Source organism: Onychostruthus taczanowskii, unplaced genomic scaffold (assembly GCF_017590055.1).
Source record: "Onychostruthus taczanowskii isolate IOZ18803 unplaced genomic scaffold, ASM1759005v1 scaffold2, whole genome shotgun sequence".
NCBI lineage: Eukaryota > Metazoa > Chordata > Aves > Passeriformes > Passeridae > Onychostruthus > Onychostruthus taczanowskii.
Genome location: NW_024499239.1, coordinates 24,737,322 through 24,754,718, shown reverse-complemented (window position 1 = coordinate 24,754,718; position 17,397 = coordinate 24,737,322). Strand labels below are relative to the sequence as shown.

Below are 17,397 nucleotides of genomic sequence, written 5' to 3'. Positions count from 1 at the left end.
GCTTAGCCAAGGCCTTGGCACAGTGAGGGCAGATCAGGTGGCAGCAGAGGGAGGGGGACCCTGAGTAACCAGGTTGTTGGCAAAGCTACTCATGGCCATGGCAAAGCCCCTCTGCTGCTCCAATAGCACATTCCAGGGTCAGAGGAGAGCTGTGTCTCCGCCCAGGGAAAAGCTTCAGGCAAAACAGATGTCATGGCTCACAAAAGGCTGTTTGGAAACAAAAAAACTCTGACCCAAACCTGTCACTGCCACAGCAAAGGCCAGAGCTCTTCATTTTAATGAAGGCAAGTCTCTAAATCATTGTACCCTAACAGCAAGGGTAGAAAAACACACAAGGCACACAGAGAGCTGGATGGAGTCCAACACCTCCCATTTTCAGCCATAAAAGCATGGGGAGGGCCAAGCACTGTTCACCTTTGTGCTGGGGGAGGCAAAGTATCCCCAGTGCTTCAGGGCTCTGCAATTCAAGTGTTCATCTCCACCCCAAATGCAACAAAAACAGGCAAGAGGGACAGCTTGTTTCTTGTGGTCTTAAAAATGAAGAAAGGACACATCAGAAACAAAGCAGGAGAGAGCTGCAATAAAACAAGATTGAACAATAGCACAGTGGTAAGAGCTCAAAATCCAGTTTCAACAATGAGTCTTTTCAGATTTATGTGCACAGACACAGGGTGTGTAAGATCAGTGTGACTCAGCTCCCTGGGAGGGACCTGTACTCCAGCTGCCCACAAATACTCCAGCTGGTTCCAAGGAAAGCACTTAACCTGCTTCATTGTCATCTCCTTCAACTTGAGTCCAAGGGAGAATGTTCAGGTAAGTGTTGTTTTTAAGCATACTTGACAATTTCAAGCACTAAATGCCAAATCACGGCAGCTAAAGTGACCAAAACAAGTTATTTAGTGTCAAGAGGTGTCAGCAAGTGAAGGTGGAGGAAAGCTCTCACTGAATGCAGTGAAGGGCTGGTTTGTAGGCAAACCTTCTGTAAATCAACTTCACTTCACTCTTACAAGAGGCTCCTGCTCCCTGCACACCACTGGAGCCTGTCCCCGCTCCTGAGGGAGCAATCAGGAAATTTCTCTGAAGAAGAACCCTGCTAGCCAAGACAGACTCAACAGTTGCTGCTGATCACAAGCAGGTCAGGTACTACAGGGAGCATTTGCAGAGTTCAATTTGTTGCACAGGCTCAGAGAAGTGGACTTGGGAGGCCATCCTGCAACTTTCAGTGCTAGGAAGGAACTGAAAGGTTAATTTTGTCACAGGGTATCAAATGAGAGATTCACTTTTCCATTCAAAACCTCTCTTCCTGTTTCAAGTTTTACAATGTTTTCAGTGTTTCTCAAAATAACCCCGAGTTCTGTGTGTACCATTTCAGACTGAAGCTGCAAAGCTCATGTGGCACAGACCACAGCACTGGAGCAGTAGTGTCAGCTAAGTCATGCTTGGGTTAACAAAAAATACCTATAAACAGGTCTGCTGCTAAATTCCATATCCTAAGACTTCAAATACTTCAATAAACAGTATAAACCATTTATGATACACAGTTTTCTTTTGCATTTCTAAGTACTGCATCGAATTAATTACATTTTAAACAGTCAACTGAAGAAGACAGGCAAGGAACAGTATCTGAAATAGAAGAATTTTTATGTAACCATTCAGTGTTAAAAACAAGAGAATCAAACATCAAATTAAAGAGCAGTTTCGAACAGAAGACATTTGATTAAAAGTTTTTTTTTAACATTTAGAAATTTAAATACATTTACCTAAAGATGGTTAACTCCCATCTCTATGTTACTATACAATAGCTTAAAGCTAATTTAAATGCTAGTTCTATGTTAATGTGAAATTCCAGAACTGCATTCTTAACTTTTTATGTAAATTGGTTATTAAACTGAGTGATTCCATACTTCGTCCCACCCCAAAATAAATTTTAAAAATTGAAGCTTTACAATGCCTTGAATAATATTTTTCAAACGAGTAATGTGGAATAGTTCCCAACAGTTCTATAGGAGGTATTTTGTACAGTTTGGAGAGCAACTCCGTATAAAGTTCTATTGCAACTGAGCATTCACAGTATGCCACAGTCCATACATATTACTACATATACATATCAGGTTTGTAAACATTGGAAGAATACACAGAACATAGTACCACGATCCTCTGGTACTGCTGAAAGGAAGATGAGGTAACATTCATATAATCTCAAAGTCCACAGAGGTCCTGACTGAGTAGGTAAAACAGCTGCCAACGCTTCTGTTTCATAGTGTGTGGTTAAGGCGCTCTTCGTCACGGTCTGCTAAGGCTGGATTCGTTAGCTCTCAGTATCCCAACTGCATCTTTAACAGCGTGGTATATGACATTCTTCACCTGCAGGAGCAAAGGAAAAGGTGCTTGGTTTTACAAGCAAACAGCACAGATGGTTTTCCAGCTTTCCCACTTATTTCCCCTCACCCTGTTGCAGGTCAGTTCAGACATGTTCATCTGACCAACCTTCATGCAAATCACAAACTTGGGAAAATATTTGTTGTGTTTTAGTGGGTTTTTTACACAGGATCAAAAGCACTGAGCACTGGGAAGTTACCTGCAATTTATCTTCATGGTTCGTATGCGTATGTGACAGATATCTAAATTCCTGAGTGAGCCAGAAGCAGTGTTTGACATGCTCTGGGGATACAAAGTCTTCTGCAACTTTAATACAACTGTACAAATTATGAACCTAGAGAGAACAGACAAGCATTAGCCACATGCTCAAAGAGCTGCCCAAGCAGTCAGGCCATTCCATGTCCCTGGTGCTTGCCTGGTGTGGAGCTCCAGCTGGGATGAAAACTACATCTCCTAGAAACTGTACAATAGCCCAGCCTTGAACTCCGTACTCCTGATGGAGGCGCTTCCTCAGCGATCGGTCCAGGTACCAACTCTGATCGTGAATGGGATCGTGATCTACAGGGTTTTCTTGGCCTTGTTCTTCTGCAACCTGGGAAAGTCACAGGACAACAGGCATTTTAACACACCAGTCTGACTGGACAGTCAAGTTGTGTCTGTGGTATTCCACACAAATGTGTGCCAGAGGGACTTGCACCATGTGTTCAGGTAGGGGAGTTACACAACTGAAGTTTGGATCTTTACTCACATCTTTGTCAAGGTTTCAGCATTGCTCACATCCCACTGGCTTGCAAGACACATTGCAAATGTGAAAAATGCAAGTAATCCCAAGTGACAGTGGCAAGTGAAACAGCTTGTGCTCACATTGGGAACCACTGTCACACACGGAACCAGTGTTCTGGCACTACAAACGCTGGAGAGGGTCTGTGGAGAAGGGTGCTAAGTGACAGGACAAGGGCCAATGGCTTTAAACTGCAGGACAGTAGGTTTAGATTAAAAGAACCAATTAGGAAGAAATTCCTTCCTGTGAGGGAATTGTGGCACTGGCACACGTTATCCAGAGAAGCTGTGGCTGCCCCATCCTTGGAAGTGTTCCAGGCCAGGCTGGACAGGGGTCTCAGTAACCTGGTCCAGGGGAAGGTGTCCCTGCCCATTGCAGGGGGTTGGAATGAGACAGCTTTGAAGCTCCCTTCCAACCTCAACCATTCTGAGACTCTGTAACTCTATAGCCTGTGACTGGGAGACTCTACCAAGCGTGGAATTCAGCAGGTGTCTGCCTTGAGGCCACAATCAGTCAGTGTGTGCTCACTGACCCAGAGGATGCAAACCAGATTTTCAGGAGAAACAAGACTGGCAGGCACAACAAGCACTTCAGGACAGAAATTTGAGGGTTGTGGAGAGAGAATTTCTGCAAGAAGTTGCTGTATAAATCCAACTTGCTGCAGCAGCCATTTACACCCAGGACTGTAGCCCAAAAACTCATTTGGGAGGAGATAAACAGCTTGATTCTACTGCACTAAAAACTGCTGAAAGCCCCACACCTGCCAGCAAGGGTGATACAAGGGACTGAGGTGTGAGACACAGATGTGAAGACTCCAACTGCTAATGCTTATCAAACCCTAATGCTAATGCTTATCAAGTATCATGTTTGACCAACCATAAGATTTGTTCTTTGTTAATATTAAATAAGTCTGTTGCAGCCTCTTCCAGCTTCCACCAAGAAAGCCATAAGCCTGACCAGGCCAACAGTTGTTCAGGTTATCCAATTTATCCTTTTAAATACCAGAACACTGGCTCTTTCCACTTGTATAGCACCAAAGAAGTGTTACCATTAGACCACAAAAAACTCTGGACCATCTGAGGTATATTTGAACACTAAATCAAGCCCTTTTGGATGTGGATATCCACTAAACTCTTAACTCCCATGAAAACGTGACACAAAATACCACCCTTAATTCAGACCTCATCAAGGTATGGGGAAAACAAGAAAAGGTAGTAAGAGAGAGAACAAGGAAGAGTGTTATGTACCAGGTACTGCTCTGACATTTCTCAAAAACATCTCACATTCTTCAAAAAAGGATCAAATTAAATTGCTTTTACTTAAATCTAAACCAGCTATTTTCTTGTTCACTATATAACATTACTCATCTAAGAGAAGAGTGGGCAGAAGGAATATCTACATACAAGGTAACTTCAGGCTTCAACTCTGCACCCTTTTCAGGTCCTACACGACTCATGGCACAGCAGAAGTTTTGTTTTGGGTACAACTCCAGTTATTTGTTTCCGCAGTAACTGGGATATGAAGGAGCAGAAAAGCCCAAAGATAGAGACTTGCAAGCCTACAGAGCCAGAAGATCAGTTTTTAAGATGAACAGCTCACCTTCTTCAGGAACTCCCGGATTTTCTCTGTGTCTTTGGCAGCATAAATGTGCCACAGAGCTCCGGGCTTCTCTCGGCTTTCAGTGAAACGCTTAATTGTCAGTTCATCGGAGTCACCATCCTGGATGGTCTTCAGCACTTCTGTGGAAAGCAACACAAGCAGTTACACTAAAGGATCTTCCCTCTGGCCACAGAAATATCCCCCCAGACACCACTGAGACTCTACCTTCCTCTTGATCAGCCTGGCCTTTGGGGATCCCCACGTAAACCATGACGTTGGCTGCGTCAGACACATCCAAGTGGAGGTTTGTCGTGCCGTATTTTCTGTCCTCTGGTGTTATCAAGCCTGGGGAAGGAATCAGAGGGGGGAAAAAGGAGTAGCACATCCATTAGTAAGACAAAAAAATGTTGCACCACTGTCAGAAGCACTTTCTGAAAAGATTAGAGTGCTTTTACTTCTACCAACAATGTGCTTTCTATCCAGGACCTTGCTCCATCTTGTGGCTTCCCAAGAGATCTGCTGACAGGCTGATACAGATCAGTGTATCTCTGTCTAGCCCATATGATATATAAAAATCATGTTTAAATCCTACTAGAAAAGGGTTTATACAGCAGTTTAGGATAAAGCATTTTGAGAAAGTCTCTTTTTCACTCTAACCAGCTGTTGATACAGGTTTAATGTCTTTACTATCCACCATCTCTCTACTGGACACGATGTTGCTCCATTTTAAATGTCTTTTGGGTGACAGCAGATGAACCAGACATGGAAAAAAACTGCTCAAGGAAAGATTAAAAGCTAAATGATGCAGTTCAAAAAGGAGAACAACAAAAGCAATACAGCCAGAAGCAGCACAACAACAAATACACATTGCCAGCTACAGGAAAGAGGCTGTGGAGCAAGTTGATTGGAAGACTGGGAATAACTACTATTGGCTTGAAACCACCTGGAAAAAAGATTTTTCAATAAAATAAATCATATCATGCTCTGGACATCATTGATACCTATAGATGAGCTAAACTCAGGTTCTCTGATCCATGGGATTAATCAAATTGTCTACAACAGCAAGGATTCAGATAATCTACAATAAATTTCAACAGGAACATGTGGTCAGTGTGACCTTTGGAGTGAAAAATTCCTTACCATAGGCATTGTACATCTTGGGGCCCAAATCTGGTCGCACAAAATAGTTGGGAAGTCGAGAGGCAAGGTTGAGTTTGCCACCTCTCCTGGTATATTCTGGCAATGGGATATTTTTCATCAAATCATCAAACCTAAGGTAATGCAGCAAAATTTAACATTAGGTAGCGATAAAACCAAAACCAGACTGAAACAGGCTGCAAGAAAAGCTCTCTCCAGTTTAGGAAGTGTACTCTTTCCCTTAGGGGGTTTGCTGGACACCATGAAAAGGAACCAGACAAGCAAGGCACAGAAATACAGCAAATAAACTTAATGCTCTGGAGTAATGCTATTTCATGGTGTAATCATCTCAAGAAATATCAAATAGCTTAAGTCCAAATATTTAAAAATGTTTGGTCAAAAAGTAAGTTTCAACTGAACTTCAGATTTCAAAGTGATCCAGGCTTTTAGGAGCAGTTTTAGGTGCTCACTTTACTTAGCAAACACAAATGAACCACATAAAAATGTATCATGAAACTTGTGCAGGATTTCCATTTATGTCAGGCATCTCTGAGAAACAGAACTGTTCACATGTCACCAGCTGCTGCTCCAAGCTGAGGCAGGTATCAAAACACAAGAATATTCCTACAGTCCATTATTTTGGGGGTGTGCCACAGAAACAATGAACATTTTCTCTGGAAATTCATACCGAGAGGGCATCATGTCTCTGAAGTCTTCTCCTGGAGGCCAGTCCTTCAGCTTCAGTACCATTGGCTCTCCCTCTTCTGTTCTCAGGCGACCTAATTTGAAATATTAACAAGTCTTAGCTTTTAATAGTTGTACAACTCAGAGTACAAAGAACTAAGATGAAGAAATCCTTATCCCAGTCTAAAATCATGTTCACTCCACAAGTTTTCATGTAGTATTAAAGACATACAAGTTTCCTCTGACACCAGAGCAGGGTATCACTCTTATGACAAACGTGTTACAACAGGAGATGTCAGACAGACAAGCAGCCCTTACTGCTTCCCTGCCCAAGCACTTCCTACAAGTTAGCTCAGAAACTGGTTTGAGGCCAAAAGTAGCTGATGAAGCCAAACCTCTTCAAAGATAAGTAACAGAAAAGAAAGGTGTGAGTCTTCCACCTCCCACTCTTCTTGCTCTAAGTACGAAACTCCCTGAGCTTACAACTGATTTAAACAGTAAAGCAGATCCTCAGATAAGGACGTGTAGCAGACACAAAGTATAACTCCAGATGCAATGGCAACTGTTAATTCCCCTGGAAAACCTCAAACTCACCTCCCCTAAATCTATTTTTATACAAAGTAACTTCAGTTCCTCAGAACAAAGTAGTTACCTTCAAGTTAAAACAGCAGAACCCGTTTAACCCATGAGCACCACCCCTACATGTGCTCTTCTGTTTCTCAACAGAAGAAAAAAAAAGCTGGCAGATGAACCCACTTGCTATGAAAGATCATGAATTTCCTCAGAATGTTTCCCCACAAGACTAAAGGCAGCCAAACACACTCCTGAAGAAAAGCACTTCATGGGAATGAGTTTTTAGCCAGTCCACAATCCTTTGAGCATAAATGTCTGCAATACATCCTCACCAAACTGCCCAAGCTGAGGAGAAATCCTTGAACATCTTGTACACTGCTTATGGATTACAAATCTGTGCCAGGGCAGAATTATTGTTGCTGAGTGTTTTACCTACTGGAACAAAGAGTCACAGTGCTTACTTGAAATATCTTCAAAACCATCCCAGAAATCCCCTACAGTAGCTCCAGTGATGATTTCATTGGTCCTGCAGTTAACCAGATCTACTTCCTGTTGGCCAAATTCCTTCCTAAAGGACTCTGGTCTCCAGAGGTCTGCATTTAACTTGTGATGCACTCCTGACACCATTACAGGCTAAAAAGAAAAAGAACATATTCTGAAGAATAATTAAACATCAAAAATTCTATCTACAAGAGGGTAATACATAAAATACATTGAGCATTTGAATGCAGACATTTTGCAAACTAAATGCTCAGTACGCCCTACCAGAATTTTGCCTTACCAGGCATCTGAGCATTCTCTGTTTCAAACTGAGGCAGCTTTTTATACAGAGCCATAATTCCAGCTCTGTGCTTAGAAACTGATTTAAACAGTAAAAGAGATCCTTAGATAAAGTGTAACAGTGCTCATGTCACGCATTTGATTAAGGTTTAATGCTGCTTATCACTACAGTAGTTGTAGCTGTGCTTCAACTAAAGGACAAAACACATGAATTGCAAATGGAAAAAAGCAGGAAAATGAGCATACCTGTCCCTGCTTCCAGCACTCCCTGAAGACATTCCAATTGCTCTCGTTGTTGGGATCCTGCAGACACAGCAGGCGGTTGTCACACAACCAGTAGTGGGGAGTGTCAAAGCCCATGATTGTGGGCTTTATGGTCAGCCCTTGAGGCTTCTTAGGCAGGTCTGTAATGGCTCTGTTTTGCACCAGGGAAGCAAAAATGTCATCAAGGATTTTGGGTGTACTCTTCAGTCCATTGTCTGTCTGATAAAACACATGGAGGAACAACAACAAAAAATTAGTGCTCTTTTCTGCTGCTTTATCTTGCAAGCTTTAAAGAAAGTATCTGCCACTCCTAAAATTTTTTACTTGAGATCCAATCATGCAGAGAAACCAACAACTGCAGAATTCTGCTGTCTAGAAATGCACCATCATTAAATGCCAGTGCCATTTCTTACACTTTGTCTACAGAATCCTGGCACAACAACTGCTGCTGATCTGCATCTCAGCAACACTACAGAAATCCAGAAAAGGACTTGCTTTATATCAAGGACCAGAAACTCAGTTTTAGCAAAGAACTCTCGAAGCCAGTATTTTCCCCCATCACTTAGAAATAACTTCTGTAAGATCAGACAAAGCCCAGAAACATCTGAAGTGAAACAGTCTGCAAATGAGGTAAGGGGAAGACACCACAGAAGGTTCTTCCCTCCATCTGCAAGTTCACTGGTGCTTCTTTTTTGAGTCTAAAAGACATCCCAATCAATGCAGCTTCCAGACTCTGCCCTGAGGAAGTTAATCTGCTTTATCCCTTAGTTCCCAGTTCCTCACCAAGACCTAGTACCACTTAGCTTCTCCCAACTGAGCACTGAAAATGAATTAATCCTTCTTCCCAAATGAAGACAATTTTACTGTGACAAGAAAATAAACTGTGGCAGTTGTTCACAGGTTTAAAACAGAATCTAAGCCTGGGATGAACTCAAACTTGTAGGACAGAATTTTTCCTGTACCTTTCCTGCAGAAGAGTTCAACAGGTTCCGCAAGAAGCCCGTGTTGTTGTTGCTCACAGGGGTTAATATTGCACTGTTGAATGTCTGCAGGGCTGCAGCTGGCTTGGCTAAGCTAGGGAGTGTCTGAAGAGGTTTATTTTCATTCTTTGAAATTGGTATGAGAAGTTTCTCTGAAATGAAGAAAGGAAAAACTGTGAGAATACTTTGAGACTGTGAAAATACTTGGAATTTTTTTTTCAAGACAATATCCTCCTACATACATATATATATCTTCTCCCAATACATGCAGATAAAGTATTTCTTTCACTTAACTTTCTTCATTAAACCAACGTTTTTAAAATCCCACATTCTAAAAACAACCCAAAAAACCAAAAAACAGTAAGAACAACAAGTATTCTCAAACTGAATTTTCAAGAATACTTACATCAATGGGATTTTAATTCAGTTTTTGAAACAGAATATGCTAACTCTGCCAGGCTTTACTCCAAGCCACTGAACACTTATCCCAGCAGGCCAATGACATCACTCTCAGCACAAGATACTGCTGGGTCTGACCTATATTCTTCTGACAAACAGCCACAAAGGGGTTACTCTTCACTGGTTCTGCACATACCTTTGTTTTCCTTATTCACGTTTCCACTGGTTAGGTTTGAAAACCAATTTAATGAAGGAGAAGTATTTACAGAAGCAGTTTGTTTGCTTCCAAGTGCTGACTTTAGAGGAGGGTCGTGTGTAGTGACTTGTGGGCTCAGGACAAAACTGTTGTGTTGAAGGCCAGGCCTGTCCCCGGATGCCAAGTGCTGAAAAAGCAAAGCAACAACTTGTTTAGACATAAACACACCCTACACAAAGGGAATACAAGCAATAGCATGTCCAAACTCATCCTTTAAACAGTAAAAAGGTTTGGCCCTTCAAAACATGTGATCTCCACCAGAGGTCAGCATTGCAGCTCAGGATCAGGAGAGGGCAGCTCAGCAGGATTTGGGATCTCCCGAATTTAGGAGCAGCCAGAATCCATCGTCCCTCAAGACAAGCACAGAGAACCAAGTTTCCCAGGTGCATTTTCTGGGATTGCTTTGGGAACCAAGTGCAGTTTTAACAGCAGTTCTCACATTTCTAGCCACAGCTGATGCTCAGGCACAGCTGCAGCTCTGGTTCAGAGGACTAAAATAGATATGGAGCATTCCTGAACTTTTCTCTTAAGGTGGCAGCAAACATGCACTCACTGGCCAGGCCTGAGCTGCCCCTGCCTGAGTGCAGCACCAGCCTGGCCAGCACAACACAAGCACAGGATTGTCCATCTCCTGTGCAGCTCATTTATCATTATCTGGTCATTTGGAGGAAGAGTAACCAGAACCACAGCTTTGCCCTGGGATTCCTGCATGACTGGTGACATTTCCTCTCTCTGCTCAAACAATTTTCAGCTGAGAAATGATTCTGCTCTTTTGTCTGCCTATCATTACATTCTCTATTTCATCTCTCACTGACTGCTGATGCTTGGCAAGGATTCTAAACATGACATAATACAAAATGTTTCAACCTTTAATGAGCTTATCCTCACACAACCAGTGCAGTAACATCTATAAAGATGTGTAGATAAATTTAATGCAGCTCTTTGTCCAGAATCACAGGAAATCTTGATTCAGAAGACTTAAGCCAAGTCAGTTGAATGCTACCTTTTGAATCACATATCTATCTTCCACACTTGTAACAACTTAAATATTTTTTGTCTCTTCTGTTCATTGCTTAGATTGAATTCAAGTCCAGCCTGCTTCTTACACTTAAGGTAATATTTATTTTCAAAATAAGGCTATGAATAAGCATCTAACAAAATTAAAATCACTTCATTCACCCCATTTCTTGTGAGATACTTCCAAACAATGCTATTAATTTGTGCTCTGTTTTCAAAAGCAAAATATACTACACCCATAAATATGTGTATGTTGCAGGGTTTCCTTTTGGTTTTTTTATAATACAGAGAAGCAAACCTACCAGATTGCCAGAGAAATCAGTGAATCTCCACACTCCTCTAAATCTCAATATTTTTCATGTTTAGCTCTTTTACAAATCCCAGTGCTCTTCCACCTTACTCACTCTTTTATATGCTGCAAGTATTATATCTTTAGGACCCAAGGAATAGCCTTCCCTACCATTCCCACGCATCTGTTCTTCACATTCTCCACTACCACTCCCATTTATTCAACACTTCACTACCATTCCCACTCATCTGTTCCTTATTTTCTTCTCTTAAGGGATCTCTCAATCTAATCCCGTTTTTGCTCTAAAAATCCTCACTGAGCCTTTTTAAGGACAGGTCAACTAGTGAGGGCTCAGTGTCAAAGGAACACAAATGAGATTTCCCCAAAAACTTAAAAGAAGAGCTGAAGCAGAAAGATGAACAGTGAACACCAGTTGTCCCTGTGTGGTGGGGTTATCACAGAGGTCAGGGCTGGCAACCTACAGAGACAAATTAGCAGTGGCTTCAGGAACATGCAATAGACTGACACAAACTTAACTGCACAGACATAGAGGCAGTAACAATACCTGTTTTGAATCCTCCTTCAGAGCTGGCTTTGATAGTGCTTTGAACTGCTTATTTGCACAAGGACAATTTGCCTTTATGCCCCATTTTGTTCTTACAGAGTGAACGATGTCACCAACATCATAGAGAGCTGAAGGAGAGAACCACAAATGAGCTCACATGTAACCACAACATCCAGCAGTCACCAAGACTTTTTAAGAAACTGTGTGTGTTGTGCAGCTAAACACTTAGTATTTGAATACTGATCACCATTAAACAAGAAGTTCTGCTACTTCTTTGTAAAGGTCAAAGAAAATAAAATAGTATTAAACACACATGCTATTCCTGTCTTTGGATAATAAATGTTAAGCTTTTACTAACTTTACTATTAAAATCAAACCTCACTCAGTACAAAAGACAGCAAAATCCTACAGCACATTTTATGTCAATCAAATATTTCCAATACCTTTTCCAGGAATTATTTGTGTAGGCATTAGATTCTCTGGTTCATGTGCCTGCCCCTTCACACATTTAAACCAGGAGAAAGTATCTGACTCATCATCTGTAAAACAAAACCATTACAGATTTTTGTTACTGCTCTGGAAAACCACATATTTGACTATTGATACATCCAACCACAAGCCTACAACACATAAGTTGTAGTTTTAAGTCCTTTTGGCTGGGAAAGCTTTTTTTGGGCTCATTTAAAGCTGTCATTGACTTCCAAGTCCACCACAGATGATTTTTTTTCCCCCTCCTCCCCCTTTGTTTCAGGTAGTAATAAGCACTCCCACCTTCATGTGAGCTTTTTTTCCTCATCCTGTAGCAATCCACACACACCCCAAAGCCACACTTGGAGCAGACCCAGTGCAGGTTGAAGATGGTGGTGTCACACACGTCGCACATCTCGCGAACGCCGCGAACCGCGCGCTTCCAGGCCACCTGTCCTGCAGGCAAGGACGGGACAGTCAAAGGGTTAGTGCCAACAAACTCAGGATTTGCATGTTAACTACAGTCACTTAAACTGCAGTGATATGACTCAGACTTGGTCTTGCATTGGAGCTCCAAAAAACGCTTTTGCTGTTACACAACAGTCCAAGCAACGAGACCAGTTTGCTTCCTCCTGTGCAGCACCAACCGCAGCTTTTATTCCTGTCCAAGTTAACAAGCACACTCCTGACAGTCTCCTAGTGGAAATCCCACAGCTACTCCAGGGAATAAATTCAGGTACTGCTGGCAAGCTAAGCTTAATGTGTAGCTTGACACAACTAGCTTATCCTGGTTTTCTATTCAGAAGCGTGGTGGGCAAGTAGCTGCCTTCCTTTTGGGAGGTTTTATGTGTTTGTGTTTGTCTGACCCTCTCAGAATGGTGAATTTTCTTCTTTGTTGCTGTTCAGGTTTCTTATGTACCCACTATACTCCCCTTTCCTCATCCCAAGCCACTTCTTCAGTTCACTCAAAACATCCCAAACATTGACAGTATCTTGCAAAAAACTACAAGCCCTTCCAGGGCTGTATTATTTTTCTGTGAATCTGTGATTATGCAAGAATTATTTTAGCCTGATCTTCACTTCCCTATGTTGCCAGCTAGAAAACCAGACAAGACAAAAAGCACACACCTGCCTCCTCCTACCACCTTCCACACTTGTAACTTCTCTGAAACTTTCCTGCCCACAAGGTTTCTTAATTTTAAAAGCAAGTTATAAGAGACCATGTCCTAATGCATGCTAAGAAAACCATACCAGCATCCAAGACATCTGCTGCTCTTGTTCTGAATAATGCCCATTGACTATGTATGGAACAACACTGGAATAGCTTAGCACAATTTGTTCTTAAGTAGGAGGTAAAAATTGTTTGACTACTTGCTTCAGAATTCTTCCAAGAGACACAGGTCTAAATATCACCAGCTCCATTCTTCTCTGCCTTTTAAAAACATGCACTATATTTATCATTTTCTAGGTCAACTCTCCAATTTCCCCCAAACAGGATGAAAGTTTTTTCTTATCTTTTGAATGCCATTTCCTATCTTTTCTGAATCTTCTCTCTTTGTACTCTTTGTACTCCTCCTATTTTTTTGGTTTCTCCTTGTAGTTTAATCCCGCTTCCTTCTGGCATTTGGTAGCCAAGGAACAATGTGACCTAACAAGCTGTTCTTTCTACACTAGTCAATCTTTTACTTCACAGGGATAATACACTTAAACTGACCATAACTTCAAGCTGTGGTGGCAGAAGAATCTCCTTTTTTCCTGTGCTGACTGAGCACTCTCCCACTGCACTGTTCAAAGAACACCAATATTCAGACTGTAAATTACTTCTTTCCTGCCCAGGGCATTAAAAATAACCTTCATATTAATGAAAGTGAGTTCCCTTACTCTCACCAGTCAGGGCAATAAAATCAAAGATGAATTAATGAGATTTTGCTCCTTTCAAGCCAATTCCAGAACTCATACATGTCTTGTGTTTTTTAAGCAGAGGATGTTTCTGGTAGCTATGCCAACAGATGTATCCTCTGCTATTAAGAAACACCACACCTTCCCTTTGTTTCATGAATTCACCCAAAGCTTCACTCTCCCAAAAGTGTTTCTGCATTTCAGTCTACACATCTCACTCTGGCTACAGATAACTTGGTTCCATAGCCCTGAACATCCTGCAGGTCAAGAGAAGAGCAAAGCCTGCTGATTCCAAGCAGCCCAAGGTAAGACCCCACACTGAGTATTTCTGGAATATCTCAAGTCTTCCCCCTGCTTTGGAAGGGCATTCAAGCTTGTTCAGCTTTTTTTCTTATTTCAGAACAGTGGAGTGACTGCCAAACCGAGAGGATTTTTATCTAATGTCAACACTCCACAAACACAGCAGCAATCCCCTAAACTGTGCTGTACCCCAGCCATGCACTTAAAATCCAGAAAACAAACACAGTTTTAGGAGTCATTCTGCTCTGAGAAGTGATTATGCAAGGCTGCAGACTTCCCCATTTGTCTGCTCACATTTGCTACAGAAATATTTTGACGTGGCCAAACCCCTGTGTTTGGGGGTGCTAAGTTAGCTCTGTCTACCCTAATTAACCTCCCCAATCAGTTATCCCATCACCAGCACTCCTCTGGTCCACGCCCAGTAGGGTGCCACAATCACTTCTAAAAGTGCCACTGGAAACTTGCAGGGGGAGGAAAAAATAACTCTTACTGACAGACAGCAGTAGGTCCATGATGCAGTTATAATAAAACAGGTCCAAAGCAATCTAACAAAACCCTGTGCAAAGTAAAATCTTTATTTCATTTTCGTGCCAAGAATAGATTTTTGTTGTCAGCTACCTGGCAGTTTACTTAATCTCTTTTTTCACTTTGTAACAGGAAAAGTAATTTGATAAATTGAGAAACAACCTCTGACAAAGAAGGGTGGAATCACCCTTCCCTTTCCCCCTCCCTGTGAGGAGCAAAGAGTTGTTGACAACAGCTCACAGTGGCTCTTAACCATTCCCTCTCTGAGAAGGGACACACTCAAGTCTTATATGATATTTCCAAATATATGCAATTCATTTTCACACAGAATCTTAAAGCTTCACATAAAGCTGTGAAAACACAAGTTATTTCAACACAAGCTGATCTTACTGTGTGGTTCAATCGTTGACATGACTTCCTTTTCAGATATCACCAGCTGGCAGAAGTGGTCTCCAATGTTGGCAAGGATGTACTTTGCTGTGTCCAGATCTAGACCCACAACATTTTTGGATAAAGGTAGCCACAGGCTAATAGCCTCAGGGTCGTACTTATTTGGAGTTAAGAAACCTTCCTCACGCAGTATCCCATGCTTGTTAAACTGCAGCCTGATGAAAAAGGGGGAAAAGGAGAAAAAGCCCTCATCACCTCAAATGCTGTACAGGTTTAAATTCATGCCAATCAGTCAGTGTTTCAGTTGCAAGTGTGTGTACTGTATGCCAATGAATTTACTCAAAGGTTACAACAGACATGGGTAAACATACTGGTCACTAGCATTAGGCTCGTTCAATGCACTGCTGGTTTTAAACAAAAAAAGACTGAACACATTCAGGTTTTCAGTTAGGAAATCTACCTTACAAGTGGTTCTTTATTCACACAAAACCAAATCAGATTTACAATTTTTAAAATGCACTGGCATTAAGGCCACATCTAGAGATGGCAATAGCAATAATTTTATCTAGGACTACACACAACTCTCAAGAGAAGTTAGAATGCCTTAAATATAGATTATATTTCAGTAACAATTCATTTGGGAGCAGCTGTCAAAAAGCGTCAAGCAAAATTTCAGTAAGATATATTCTTGAGTGATTCTGAGTAGGTGGAATGAATGAGATCTACATTGTTAGTAGTGTCTTAAATGGAAAACATGAAGAGCTCTGCTCAGGAACCTTTTTACTAAATGCTGAAGAAGCAAGGTGCCTTCTGATGACAATGTGTGCTCACTGTATTGTTAGGTGTGCCATGAGAACACGTGCTGGCAGGTGCTGTCATCAGACAAATGCCATCTCCAGGACTGGCAGATTGCACATTCAATGAACAGGGATAATTCCATCAGTTTCAACTTCTAAACCAAAGGATTCATATGATTTGAACTGCACTGCAAGTCTGGATTGCTACCCTGAGAGGATGAATTAGCATACTCTGTTTGTCACTTTGGTCTCACACATCAGATTATACAAAGACTTACCATAGTAAAATCTCTAATCTGAGGATAAATAACAGATTAGTAGCACATCTGTATTTTTTTAAAATGTTTGCCAACAGAACTGAATTCCAGTGTGTGCACAGATTAAACACTTCCATGAGAAACTTGGAAAGCCCCAGTTGAAAGCCCATAGCCACTTAGTGCAACTCTTCCATGACTGTGGGTTCATGGCTAACATTTCAGGTGTCCTTCCACTAAACTTTGGGAAACCTGCATGGAATCTACCCTCTCATTAGTATCTCAAATTCCACTGAGCTGCAGCACTCAAACTAAACTCATGTTATCTTACTGGCCTCAGCCCAGAACAGGGAAATAAAGAGCTCTAAGTCCTGCCAAAATATTTTCTGCTCAAATGAAGCACTTGCATCATTTCTAAGGGCTAAAAAACCATTGGCAGCCACTCACTAGTTGGGTATATTGCTCTTATAGCTACACACCAGCATTAAATAGCTTTGAAACAGACCTCCATGAGACTATTCTGGCCACATAACCGTGTTTTTTTCACCTTTCCCAAGTGTTGATATGAACTGTTCTCACCTCCTGAAGTGGAAGAAGCGGCAGAAGACGGTGGAGTCTCTCTGCTCCTTGTTCTTGCGGTAGCTGTCCAGGCGGCACTCCCGGCACTTGTGCAGGTGAGGGGCGATGTTGTTGCAGGAGCCGTCCTGCACAAAGGCCTCCCCACTCTGCTGCAGCTTCTTCACTTTAGCAGCGTCAGATAAAATGGACTTGCGAACGATTACTGCAGGGGAGAGCAGCCAGCGTTACAAAAGCCTCTGTTTTTCTCACAGAAGCACCAGCAAATGTATTTTAGTGAAAGATCCACATCAACTTTTCCTCTAAGTTTCACATTACACTGAAACTAAGTTATGCTAAAAATATTTGCAGTTGGCAGAAACCTCTTCTCCAGTCAGCAGGAACTGTCTCAAGCTGCAGTTCCAGTGAAGCCACACAGACTCTGTGGAACCAAGAGCTCCTTTCACTTTTTCATATTTTGAAAGAACATCTGCTTTTAAAGGAAG

General features: G+C 41.8%; 1 protein-coding gene across 4 annotated transcripts in view; it reads right to left on the bottom strand.

Annotated features, from left to right (window-relative positions):
* Nucleotides 1-1,624: 1,624 nt before the first annotated feature.
* KDM3A (lysine demethylase 3A) overlaps nt 1,625-17,397 on the bottom strand; it is a 29,780-nt gene continuing 14,007 nt past the window's right edge. For all 4 annotated transcript variants that reach the window (XM_041403114.1, XM_041403113.1, XM_041403112.1 and 1 more), the window contains 16 exons: nt 16,916-17,117; nt 15,286-15,500; nt 12,475-12,627; nt 12,147-12,242; nt 11,704-11,831; nt 9,773-9,959; nt 9,160-9,329; nt 8,180-8,416; nt 7,615-7,786; nt 6,585-6,675; nt 5,900-6,030; nt 4,985-5,104; nt 4,760-4,899; nt 2,795-2,971; nt 2,579-2,713; nt 1,625-2,364 (listed from right to left, as the gene is read on the bottom strand). In XM_041403114.1, coding sequence (XP_041259048.1) covers nt 2,284-2,364; nt 2,579-2,713; nt 2,795-2,971; nt 4,760-4,899; nt 4,985-5,104; nt 5,900-6,030; nt 6,585-6,675; nt 7,615-7,786; nt 8,180-8,416; nt 9,160-9,329; nt 9,773-9,959; nt 11,704-11,831; nt 12,147-12,242; nt 12,475-12,627; nt 15,286-15,500; nt 16,916-17,117 — 2,435 coding nt within the window. In that variant the 3' untranslated portion in view covers nt 1,625-2,283. The remainder of the gene's footprint in view (nt 2,365-2,578; nt 2,714-2,794; nt 2,972-4,759; nt 4,900-4,984; nt 5,105-5,899; nt 6,031-6,584; nt 6,676-7,614; nt 7,787-8,179; nt 8,417-9,159; nt 9,330-9,772; nt 9,960-11,703; nt 11,832-12,146; nt 12,243-12,474; nt 12,628-15,285; nt 15,501-16,915; nt 17,118-17,397) is intronic.